The sequence below is a fragment of the Globicephala melas genome, chromosome 16 (assembly GCF_963455315.2).
Source record: "Globicephala melas chromosome 16, mGloMel1.2, whole genome shotgun sequence".
NCBI classification, from domain to species: Eukaryota; Metazoa; Chordata; class Mammalia; order Artiodactyla; family Delphinidae; genus Globicephala; species Globicephala melas.
Window position 1 is genome coordinate 53,725,420 of NC_083329.1, and position 13,140 is coordinate 53,738,559.

Sequence of the window (13,140 nt, forward strand, 5' to 3'; positions counted from 1 at the left end):
TTTCCCTCTTGTGCTGCAGCAAGGGACCTTTGCCTAGCATATAACTGGTCCTCCTCTCCCTGGGAACCTGACCCAGCCCCGCCCCACGGTGGAGACTGCTTCAAACAGTTTGGCCCAGATCTCTCTCCTCCGACATCCTTGCCAACTCAAAATCCCCCCGCTTTCCTCTCGCAGGAATCGGCTGGTCCCCTGCTGCCCTCTGGTGGCTAAATCTGAGAACTGCGACTTCCTGCCGGCGGCAAGCCTGCATAGGGGACAAAAGGGGAATTTGTTGTTCTTGTTCCCAAACCTGAAATGAATCCTGATCTCCCCAACACAGTGCTATCCAGGCCTCGTGCACCTTTACTTGAGTAAAACTGTCAAGTGGTAATATCTGGGTTTTCCTTTCTTGATTATAAAAATAACGCATGCACAATGTGAAATGGAAACAACACAAAAATAGGAAGTAGGATGTGAAAATTCTCAGTAGCCGAACCTCTTCCAGAGACACCACTATCCAGAGTTTGGCCATATCCTTCCCTAATCTTTTGTTTGTACAAATATATTTGTGTTTAATGTACACACACACACACACACACACACACACACTAACCTAACAGGATTATACTTGACATGCCGTTCTGTAACCTGCTTTGTTCTCATCATCATCTTTCCCTGTTAGCACAGAAATCTGTTTCATTGGACTAACAGCTGATTGTACTCTTTTGTTAGGTAATGTATTTATCCATTCCCTATTGAAGAGTACGGGCATTCTCGTTTTTAAAAATCAATTCTTTTGGGGGGCTTCCCTGGTGGCACAGTGGTTGAGAGTCCGCCTGCCGATGCAGGGGACACGGGTTCGTGCCCCAATCCGGGAAGATCCCACGTGCTGCAGAGCGGCTGGGCCCGTGAGCCATGGCCGCTGAGCCTGTGCGTCCGGAGACTGTGCTCCGCAACGGGAGAGGCCACAAGAGTGAGAGGCCCGCGTACCGCCAAAAAAAAAAGAGAAAAGATAGATATGGACTTCCTGGCAGTCTGGTGGTTAAGACCTCACCCTTCCATTGCAGAGGGCACAGTTTCAATCCCTGGTCGGTGAACTAGATCCCGCATGCTACACAGTGTGGCCAAAAGAAAAGGAAAAAAAAAAAAGGTTAGGTAATAACAAGTGCTGGTGAGGCCATGGAGAAATTGTAATGATTATACATTGCTGGTGAGAAGCTAAAATTTTGTAGCCACTTTGGAAAACAGTTTGATGTTCCTCAAAACGGTAAACGTGAAGTTGGCATTTAACCCAGCAATTCTTACACTATATGTAAAGTGGTACAATATTATTTTCAGGTAATCTGTGATAAGTCAAACTATATATTGTAAATCTTAGAGAAACCACTAAAAATATAAAATGAAGAATTAAATCTAATAAGTCAGTACTGGAGGTAGAATGAAATCATTTGGGAGGAAAAAACTCTATCCAAAAGAAGGTGAGAAGGGAACAAAAACCATATGGGATAAAGAGAAAATAAATAGCAAGGTGGTCAATTTCAATCTAACTATATTGATAATTAAGTTAAATATACGTGGCCTAAACATTTAATTGAATGGCAGAGTTTGTCAGATTGTTTAAGAAAGCAATGCCACCACTTATGAGTCCGTCTCTTAGCTCTAAATCCTCCCTTCGTTGCCCTGTTTGTGATACTGTAACAGTTCTCTCTTACCACCTGGAATTATATTAAGCTTTATCAATAGAGGGCACTGGAGAGACACTTTGTTCAGAGTTCTTGTTTCCCTTTAGTAGGTTAACCTACGTTATGGTCAGTAATTTTTTTTTTAATTTATTTTTGGCTGCGTTGGGTTTTTGTTGTGCGCGGGCTTTCTCCATTTGCGGCGAGCGGGGGCCACTCCTCACTGCAGTGCGTGGGCCTCTCACCACGGTGGCCTCTCCTGTTGAGGAGCATGGGCTCCAGGTGCGCGGGCCTCAGCAGCTGTGGCACGCGGGCTCAGTGGTTGTGGCACACGGACCCAGTTGCTCCGTGCCATGTGGGATCCTCCCGGACCAGGGCTCGAACCCACGTCCCCTGCTTTGGCAGGTGGATTCCCAACCACTGCGCCACCAGGGAAGCCCCGGTTAATCATTTTTGATAATAAACTTTCCCTGTTAGAATTACTCTGTTGTTTCTGTATCCTGTCTGGACCCTGATCAATAAAGAATTGACACAGGCAGTGGTCCTAGGAGATAACCCCACAAAGATGGGATTTCGAGATTTGTTTGGCTGTGCCCTTGGGCTTGAAGGCAGGGCTGAACTACCTGCCAATTGGAAGTGGGATGATGGTAATTTTTGGCATGCAGTGACATCACAATTACTCATGCTGTCACCTGTGGTTAAGTGACGAGAGAAGCATGTGCCTTGGGAGGCCAGGTGGCTGTACACTTGACAGTTATGGCAGTATCGATGGCCAGAAGGCCAATAGCGTGGGGTGAATTATTTTGAGCATGCTTGACTGTTTACCAAAAGACGTTAACAAACTCATATCTTTTAATTCTCAGCTTACGTTAAGGTCTGAGAACCAGAAAGCTTCCGTGACACCTCTAAAACATCTCTCACTTCTTGTAGACCCTAGACTGATAATCACTTAAAATCAAACAAAAATTTAATTGTGTCGCTTGCTGAATTACAATAACATGTGAATTCACAGTCTCACTAAGTTTTTCGTGTGAAAGGGCATCAGTGGGAAAGAGTGGGATCCTGCAATTCGTAATGGAGACATCTGTTTGGGTCCAAATGAAACGAACAACTCGAATCCTCCAGTCACTCCATGCCCCCCTTGCCTGTGCAAGTAGCTTGCCCTTCTGTCTCTGAGAAGAACAGACTTCTTTGTCTAAAAACACTGTGGTAACTTCACCTGGGACAGGTGCTTTGAAAGGCAATGCCCAAGACCCACCAACGGGGTCAAATCTCAGCATTTTCCCAAGGGACAGGACTTCAGAAAAACAGCTTACACACCCACAGCATTCTGAGAATTTACTAACACATATTTTTAAGCAGACTTATTGAGATATTGTTCACGTGTCATACAACTCACCCACTTAAAGTATATAATTCAATTTTTTTTAGTATATTCACAGATATATGCAACCAGCAGAACACAGCATGGAACCAAGACTTTCTCTATCCGCCCTGTTCCAGTGGACCTTGGACATGGATCTGACTCGTGGCCTCCAGAAGCTATTCACTGAGAAATGTTCTCCAGTCTGGGCCCACCAAAGCCAGACCCTCCTCCTGATGAGAAATGAAGAACCGAGGGCTACACCATGGGAACTCCCCCCCGAAAGGCCTCTCCATCGGCTGAGGCTTTGGGAAGCAGTTATGGAAGAGCACAGCTTCCCACCAGCCCCCACGAAGCCTGGGCTGCACAGGGTGCCCCACCCACCACCCAGACTCCTCAAGTGAAGCATCTTTTACGAGCGGCGGAGCATCCAGAACAGATGTTTCAGCGCGTCGGCAATGACTCCAGTGGTCTGGTGGTCTCCCTTTTCAATCTTGCCCCTTCTGGCCTACACTCAAATTCTTAAACTTTAGTTGAATTATTATTATTTGGAAATTCAGATTCCTAGATCCCACCCTCAGAGACTGGTATTCAACAGGGCTTGGCCGCGGCCTAGGAATCTGCATGCTTTCCCAGCACCCCATGATTCCTAGGAGAAGCACTGCTTTAGGCCTTAGCAGACCCTGGAAACATTTACTGACATTCCTCATCACGGAGCAACATTCTATAAAGCCCAGAAGCGTGTTAAATTCTCCCACGTCTTCATACATGGTACACGAAAGAAGTCAGACACAAAAAGTAAATCTTGTAGGATTCCGTTTACACAAAGTTCTAGAACAGGCAAAATTAATCTACAGCGATAGAACAGGCGCAGAGGTATCTTTCTGGAGAGATGGAAATGTTCTATAACTTAATTTGGTGGTGGTGACTCAGTGCATGAATTTGTCAAATGATTGATCTGCACACTTAAAATGTGTGAATTTTATTGTATGTAAATTATACCTCAGTGAAGTCATTTTGAAAAGCTATCATGTGTTGTCTCATAAAAATGCTATTTCAGATATTTAAACACATGGTGAATTTACATGGCGTCACATATGATTCCATCTGTGAGAGCACGCGTATGACTCACTGCTTCCTTCATGCATTAGGCACCGTGTACCAGCAAGAAGTCAATATCCTATCTGTATATTACACAGGCTCCCGCTTTATGTAGTAAGACCAGTCTCAGGCCCTTGTGCAAGAGTTCTGGGAAGAGAACTGCAGGGAACAGCCCCACCTTCAGGAAACTGTTTTTAGGAAATTCCTGCATTCTTTCTTCCGCTAGCCCACACTAGACTCCTCTGCACGGACGGACACACACACACGCGTGTGCGTGCACACACGCGTGCGCGCACACATACGCACACAAACCCACGCGCGCACACACACACGCACGCACACACACACGCACGCACACGTGCTTCCTCCTCATTGGAAAGGAAATGCTCTGTGAACTAAACACAAGCCCCACATGTTCTGTGACCCCGAGACCCCTCAGAAGTCACCAGGGGGCCAGTGGGCCACACCTCAAGGAGGTGACCCTCACACTTGTCAACAGCACCACTGCCTCCCTAGAGTCCCCAGAGGTCAAGAGGAAACTCCACTGGGACCAAAATCACGGCTTTGACCTCAGAAATCAGAAGAGCTCTGACTGCATGTGATCTGAGGACAAAGGGGTCTGTGCATCCCGAAAGGCCTCCAACAGAAAACCCTCTGGACTGGCAGGTCCGGGGTTCTAGCCCCTGCTCTGCCAACTGACTCACGGGGTCACCTTGGGCAACCGTGTCCCCTCTCAGGGCCTCAGTTTACCCATCTGTAAAATGCTGCTTGGAAGGGTCGAGCCACAACCCATTATTATTTGGCCTAGGAGCCCATTCTTCAAACGAAATCCCTTTTAGAAAACAGAGGGTATTATGATTCAAAGGGGGTTCAGGGGCCCTTGCCTGACGACCTCCAAGGCTCTTGAGAACGGTTTGAAAACTTTTAGGCCGGCTGAGTTCCCAACCCATGTAGCTGAACTGACTTCATGGAAACTCTCCATGACTCCAATGACCCAACTCCAGCCATGACCCCAGAGTGACTACATCTATCTGTGACCTCACATAACTCAGGGAACCCCATATTCCAGATGACCCAAGTCCAGCCACTGTGACCTCAGAATGCCTTCCAGGACCTGTGACCACACATCATCAGACTCAGGGAACTCCAATGTGAGGCAATGCTAATTACACTGTGATTCTTCTGGTATTCGGACTGTGCCTCCCTTGGCTGTTCAAGGAAATTTTTAGCCCTCCTCCCACGCCCCAATCTGCTCTCCCTGTGAATTCAGAAACACCTGTAACTTAACTCCAAATTTAAACGGCACTTCGAGGGTAGTAAAGTCCACGTCTAGCCTGAGATAATCACAGCTCCTCCTCCTCTAAGACCCAGACACACAGGAAATATTGTGCTCATCACTCCAGATCATGTGCCAGGGCCCGTGCTGTGCACTTTACACAGATCACGTCTGACCCTTATCACCCTGTGAGGTGGGCACTGTTACCCCATTATACAGCTGAGCAAAACTGAGGCTCCGTCACCCAGAGGCGGCACCAGGGCTCTGATGGGCTGTGAACGCTAAGACAGTTTGTCTGAGTCCATTTCCTTGTCTGTTAAGCAGGATGATGAGAACATCCTCATAGGTTGCTAGGGGGATTGAGAGTCCACGGAAAGGCCCTCCGTGGAGCACTGAGTGACAGTGGTAACAAAAAACGTCAGCTCCAAATACTTGTTACAGACACTGCTTCCTAAAGCACGGACCCCAGTCTTTCATAGAAAACAGGATTTATTTTCACATTTAAGCTCAACACAAAGAAATGTTCCAGAAGTCTATTGTGTATATAATCAGTAGATATAATTTCTAAGACACACAGAAGAAATCAAAGCCCACCAGGGAAGACACACTGACTTCCTTCCAGAGCGCACGGCACTTACAAGTCATTTCTGTTTTCAACTGGGGAATTCACATTGACTAGGCACAGCTCGCAGTGGGTCTGTCCCCAGGTTCAGCTGATTCTACCCCCATGGGCTCTCCCCAAACACAAGAACAGCAAACCAATGGGATTCACAGTGACTGGGATAAAAGATCTCAGCCGTGGCACCTTCACAAACGCTCAGACTGTGCTCCAAAGGCCAAGCTCGTGGCCTGTGCCACCAATTTGAGGTCACACCACAGCCTGGAGTAGTTAGTGCCACAGCTCCAGCTCCAGGGAGTCTTGCTAAATTATTCCGATTAGGAAGACGACATTAAACAGCTATTACAGCTCTTTACAGCAACCGGCTTTCCCCCTTGGCCAAAGAAAAGGCAGAAACTGCCTTCGGAGCTAACCCGTCACCACCCTCAACGTCCAAGGCGCAGGTGAACTTGGGCCGGGCGATCACGGGAGACGCCAGACGAGGAGCAGGGACACAGTGTCCGTGATGCGTGTCCAGAAACAGGGCGCTGGGGAAGATCAGGCACTGGGGAAGCAGCCCGGTGGGTCCTGTGAGGTCTGACATTCCTGAGAGGCCTTCCGGAAGCACAGAGAAGGTGGAGGGAGCACAGGCAACTCCAAGGGGCCCCTGCGCTGGGAGCCCGAGACGGCCGCCTGGGTGAGTCAACTCCCTGTTGCCTGCAGCTGCCGCTGGCCTAGAGCCCTGGCGTGGCGGGTTAGCTCACCTGGCCACAGTCCGTGATGACAATCTTCTTGGATGTCTTCCCACTCTTGGAGCCGAGAGATTCTATTTTCTTCACGACATCCATGCCCTCTTTGACATGGCCAAACACAACATGTTTGCCATCCAGCCTGCGAGGAGAGGTGAGCCAGGTAAGCAGAAGCGAGGGTGGTGCAGGGTCGCCCAGGGTCACAGCCCCTTGGTCACGGGACTACTTACCAAAAACAGCAGTTCTGAAAGGAACCCACACCGAAAAGCTGGCCCCGCCTCTCACAGCTCGGGTATCGAGCCTTGCTGAGCCCCCCAGAACGCATCAGAGGACGGCTCCCTCCCAGGCTACGTTCTGCCTCGCCTGCTGTGTGACCTAATCCCAGGCCACTGCACCTGAATCCTGGGAACCTCACCTACAAAAAGCGAATTATTCTCGTTCTGCACAGGGAGATAAAGGGATATTGAACTACTCTGAAGAAATAAGAGGTCTGTGTAAATGGAACTATCTTAACAGTCATAAATTCTGAGGTGAGAGCCAAGATAATACGTGTGGTGAACCGATGCGAGTCCCAAGCGGCTCTCAATCCGAGACAGTCCCAAGAATCTAAAAGGCAGGGCCAGCAAGGCCAAAACTGGTTACACCTCAGGATCCACCAGGGGCTCCACGGAAGGAGGGCAGGCAGAGCCAGCACCAACCTGCCCACCCTGACATCCACGTCCCTCTGGCTCGGAGGGTAGAGACCACTAGTAACCCCCACTACCCAGGTCTCCCTAAAGTCCTCGGAAATGGGCTTTATTTAGTCTGAGCTCCAGGCCAGCTGCTGTCCCCTCACCTCCCTGAGATGCCTCAGGGCTAGGACACAGGGGACTTTGGGCAGAGAAACTTACTAGGTAGTGGAAAATTTACTTGGGAAACATCCCTAAAATACAAGGGGCTGGTAGCTATTTGCAGGCCCATGCTAATGCCTGATGAGAAGTCCAGTGTGATATCCAAACGTCTCCTGCAGCATCTTCCACGGTGCATTCCAAGGTCAAGTAAGCCAGGGAAATAGCGTGTTAGACCAAGAAAACAGGTTTCTGCCACAGGCCATCTCGAGGCCTAGTATGTTCCGCAGCATTTCACAAATATATTTGGTAAAAGAATCCTTTCCTCTGTGTGCGTGTGTGTGCGCGTGTGTGTGTGCGCGCGCGCGCACATGTGCACAGAACACACTGAGAAAACTCCATCTGACAGTAACAATGGGAAGCTTAATAAAGACAGTTACAAGAATAACCCAAATTCTCCCTCAATCCTTTCACAAACCTTCTCCTTCTCTCATACAGACACACAGCCTGGGTGAGGGCTACTGTCCCACAGCAGAGTCCAGCCTCAAACTAGCTTCCCCCTCCAGCTGCAAGGCCACCCCATCTTCCCAGAGGGCCTGGAGCCGGGAGCAAGCAACTCACCAGTCTGTCTTTATGGTGCAAATGAAGAACTGGGAGCCGTTCGTGTTGGGGCCTGCATTTGCCATGGACAGGACACCTGCAAACACAAGCAGGATGACCAGGCTGCCCCCAGGAGGCATCTCACACGGGAGTCACTCAGATGAGCAGATGGGGAAAACCACATCAAAGATGCTTGAGCCGGAAGATCCTGGGGCTCAGAAGAGGGAACCAGGGCCCAGAGGACGCAGCTCCCTAGGGCCTGTCCGCCTCTGCCGCCACGAGAGAAAAGGGCCTCGTGGAAGCTCTCAGTGGTGGAGCTGGAGCGGGACCCCCAGCCCTGAACTCTAGACTTTCCCATGTCGCGCCTCGGGTCTGACACAACGCTGGGGTTTTGCTTAAAAGCTCTCTCCCCCAGGTTCTCAAAGGAAGGTTCGGTTTAGAAACTGAGAGCTCAGGATGAAAAAGCTCTAGGAAAACCCAACAAGCCCACCCAGAGCATCGAAGGAAGGAAGGAGCAACGTCAGATATGGAGCAATCATACTGGGCAATCAGGCTGTAGCCTCCAGGCCTGCTGGGATGGCAGAGGCAGGGTCATAGCTCGGGGCACATGGCCCCGGGACTGGCGACCTGCACTCACCTGGCCCCTTGTGCTTCAGTTTGAAGTTCTCGTCAGGAAAGCGGCTCCCGTAGATGGACCTCCCCCCTGTGCCGTTGTGGTTGGTGAAGTCCCCGGCCTGCGAGCACAGAGCATCGGCTGAGACGTCGCCACCAGAGCTGGCAGAGGGGTGCTACTCCAGCGCTAGGACGCAGCCCCCAGCCCACCCAGGGCCCACCCAGCCGGAAGCCCTCAGGCAAAGAGGTCAGAAAACATCCAACGATAGAAGGACTAATACAATACTAAGGAAAATAAGCAACAATAAGATAAAGCTTAGATATTTTCTGCCACAATAACTACCCTGGTTTCCGAATGATTCATTTTTGTCTGAGCGAGTTTTTAAATCATCCTTAAAAACATCTCGGCCATTCTGAGATGCTTCTTAGTGACCTAGAATTTTCTACCCACAACTCTTGGAGGGTAAATAGGGAGAAAACCAGGAACCCTCATTCCCAAGTGTGGTCTGTGGGAAGCGGCAGCAGCCAGCAGAGCCAGTTCCCCACACTGAGTCCCCCTCCCTGTCCCAGCACCTCCCCTTCACCAGGCCCAGGACAGAGCCCTGCCAGGGCTGGCGTCACTCCTCACAGCTCGCCTGAGGCTTCCACGGGAGCCACGGCCAGAAGAGCCCAGGGGCTGCCAGCTGCGGCAGAGCCCCAGCCCCCGGCCATGGTCACGTTGCTGTTTTCCTGAGGTGGGATCCTCAGGTGACACGGGTGACCTGACCTGCCCTGCTGAAGCATCCCCAAATGCCAACGTGTCCCCAGAGAGGGACGATTCCAAACCCTGGCCTGGGCGTCCCGGTGCTACCATCCCATGCCTCCGAGAGCTCTCCAGCTTTGGAGTCTCTGCCCTTGCCTGCTGTGGTTCCGAGGAAGACCCTAGCCCGGCTGGGACACCCACTTCAGCTCCTGCTTCATCCACAGCCTCGGGCAGAGCCGGGAGCCGCCCAGCTGAGAGCCACGGGGCGGGGCCAGGCCTGTCTCACAGCCACAGCCCTCACCCCTCCCTGAATTTGTCACATTCAACCCACTGCCACTCACCACGATGTGATGACAGCCACCAGGTCGGGGTGGAGGGAAGGGGGGAGGAGAATTCCAGGCTGAAAGGACTTCAAAGAGGTCATGACATCCATGCCCCTGCCTCTAGGTCTGCTGGCCTCAGACACTAGCCCCTGTCTTAGCAGGGTCTGACCTCACACAGGACAACCCCCAGCATAGCTCGGGTCCTGGCCCCGTCCTGGCCCTGGGGGAAGTTCTCGCTTTCAACACCTACCTGCAAAACATCTGACACAGCAAAACTAATGCTTTTGAAAAGAGGCAGAACATATGACTAAAGAACAGACTCATTTAACCGGGAAAGATGCCCTTCTCTGGAGAGAGGCTCCAAGTCCAGACCTGTGTGTTCTTGTCTGTGCCCAGTCTCCTCCCTCCTCCTCCTCTCTAGCCTTATCTCCCATGCCAAGTGCTCAGTGGGACACACTGTGGGGCATGGGCAGAGACTGTCTGAATGTGCTGGTCCTCCAAAGGCTTCAGATCTAACCCTGAGCACATCCACACTCCGATGCCTGCTCTCCCTCCACTGCTTCACTCTCCCGACCCCGCCAGGCAGGGCCCGTCCGGCCGCCTGCCCTGTCGCTTAACTCCTGGGGCAGGGAAGGCTCTGTGGCAGCCAGGAAAAGCTCCGGCCTCTCGGAGTAAGAGGACAGGCCGAGCGAGTGACCGCAGCTGCCCTCCATTCAGTACTTTCCAGGCACATGCACACTGGTTACTCCTCATGAGAATCCTCCGAGGTGTCCCCGTCACTATTCCCATTTAGAGAAGAGGAACCCAAGGCAGGGAGATGCCCCCGCTACCTGGCACATGAAGGACGGAATCACTCTGTGAAAGGTGGAGCCTTTGTAGCCGAAGCCCTTCTCCCCGGTGCACAGGGCTCTGAAGTTCTCTGAGGGTTGAAGGAAGAGGCAGGTCAGCAGGGCCAGGCCTCAACCCAGGGGCCACAACTTGTTCCAGCCGGCGCCCTCTCGACCTACGCCCCGCCGGGACATGGAAAGACCCCCGCCCCTGGGTCTGCGCTGGCTGTGTGACCTGGGACAAGTCATCTGGCGCCCTGACTTCAGTGTCCGAGCACTGTGGCAGGAACACATGCTCCTGGCTGTTCCAGCACCGGGTCAGCGGGGCAGGGAGTCCAGGCAAGGGCTGCGAACCCACCAGCCTGCCCCGTCGGGCACCAGGAGGGAGGAAGTTGTCCCAGAGGACATGTATGTGTATCTTCTCCTGATTCAGAGGCTGCTACTGCACAGGTGGGCGGGGCCGACCCTAAGGCTCAGAGAGGACCAGTGGCTGCCCCAGGGTACTCAGCAGCTGAGCCACACGTGGAACTCCCATCTAGTCACGGTTCTCATGCCCCAACTGCTCTCACCACCCCACCCACCTTGCCTTGCCCCTCTCTCTTCCATCCAGACTGGACTCAGAAGGCCCTGGGCCCTGACTTACCTGCTGTCTTTGGGACGACATCTGCCTTCAGCTGTGGGGAGAGAAGAGGGACAAGACGGTCAGTCCAGAGGCAGGTGAAAGAGGGACCCAACCCGCACGGCGGCCCAGGAGAGGGGGAAAGCACATTCCTGTCACTCCCAGCCCTCCGTGGGAGGCCACCTAAGCAGCTATCGTTTCTGCCAGCTGCTTCCTGAACTCCAGGCTGGGAGGAGGCGGCCTCGATTTCCTAACTTGTCAGAAGAGATGCCAACACCATCCCGGACTACTTCTAGGGGCAGAACTGGCAGAGCCACTTCAGCTGGGCCCAAAGCATCAGAGACTCAAGGCCTGGAGAGAGGGCCCTGGGGAGGAGCCAGTCCAAGCTCCTCAATGGGCAGATGGGAAACGAGGCTCAGAGAGAGGCAGGAGGGGCGGGGGAAAGGGGAGGCTGGAGGCCCATCTAAGCCTGCCTCTTGCCTCCCAGCTGCAAGAGCCACACTGGCACCGAACCTTTAAAATAAAGGTCTTCTCCATTTTCCAGAAGAGTCAACTGAGGCTTAACTGAGGCCCCTTTGTTCAACATGGGCTTGAAGGCTACACCCAGGCTTCTCCTCTGTTACCTTCCGGACTACTAGGTATGTTTCTTGCTCTGTTTTTCAAAAAGGCCCAAAGAGCCAGGGCAGACGCAGAGTGTCACCTCGGAAGGGTGGCTGGGGATGGAGTTGTGGCGATGAGCTCAGAGCACACTGCCCCGACTCCAGGAGCTCTATGCCTGCTCTGGTGGCTGGAGCCCAAGGCCGGGCCAGCCGCCCTGCTGGGAGAGGAGGCGGCCCGAAACCACCTTTGCTACGCCGAGAGCCCAATGGCGAGGGCGGGGCTGGGGCCCGCTCCGCCTTCTGCAAGGGCCACAATGTGAGCGCCCAGCCGGGCCCGCCGCCCGGACCCCGGAGGCCCCCGAAACCCATCTCGAAGCTCCGGGCCTAGGATCCCGCCCCATTAAGTCTCGGAGCCCCTCCCGACCCCGGTCAACGGGGCGGGCCCTCCTAGCCTACGATCTGACCTTGAGCTTTCTCCTCCACAGGGGCCTCCCTCCCGCCTCCACTAGTCCAAAGTTCTGAGGGGAGGCCTGGAGAGACCAATCTGATGCCCCTCCTTAGAGATGGGGAAACTGAGGCCCAGAGCCCAGGAGCAGGAAGCAAGGTCACTCAGCGAGCCAGGCACAGCGCCGGCCCGGGGTCCAGAGCTCTTCCGCGACCGTCCCCCACGCCCAGTCCAGCACGGTCCTGTCCGGTTGGTCTCACCTCCAGCACCACGCGGCCGAGCGGCTGCCCGTCGGCGCCCACGTCCAGGTACACGAGCGGGTTCCGGGAGGAAGAGGACGGGTCTCGGGAGCCGCTGCTGCAAGCGCGGGCCGCGGGTAGGCGCAGGTGCGCGGAGCGCGGGCCGGAGAGGGGGCCGAGCAGACGGGGGCCGCAGCGCAGCGCCAGCATCGTGGGTGCGGGTCCGGGCAGGAGAGCCACGGGCCAACAGAGACTCCAGAAGCGAGCGTCACGGGCGCCCAAAGGGCGGAGTTAGCCGCAGCGGCGTGCAGCCGCCTTTATTGGCCCAGCCGGCCTCGTGGCCCCGCCTCCATCCCGCCCCCTCCGGGCTGACCGCGGGCGTCGCCTGCTGGCCCCAGCGGACAGCGCAGCCCGGCCGGTGGGGCGGTGGGGCGTGAAGTCTTCTGAACATACCCCAACCAGGGCCAGAGACCTGAGGGGCAGACAAGACTTCGCAAAAGGAGGCCGGTTCCATTTTGCGAGGGTCCCAATAGATGAAAAAAGGGGAAAATGCTAAAACGTG

General features: G+C 53.4%; 1 protein-coding gene across 1 annotated transcript; it reads right to left on the reverse strand.

The window, feature by feature from the left end:
- Positions 1-5,869: 5,869 nt before the first annotated feature.
- PPIF (peptidylprolyl isomerase F) lies at positions 5,870-12,854 on the reverse strand. Its single transcript, XM_030862734.2, has 6 exons — positions 12,600-12,854; positions 11,320-11,350; positions 10,680-10,768; positions 8,810-8,906; positions 8,194-8,269; positions 5,870-6,887 (listed from the first exon to the last, which is right to left on the reverse strand). The coding sequence occupies exons 1-6, from the start codon at positions 12,786-12,788 to the stop codon at positions 6,752-6,754; spliced, it is 618 nt and encodes a 205-aa protein (XP_030718594.1). The 5' UTR covers positions 12,789-12,854; the 3' UTR covers positions 5,870-6,751.
- Positions 12,855-13,140: the final 286 nt, after the last annotated feature.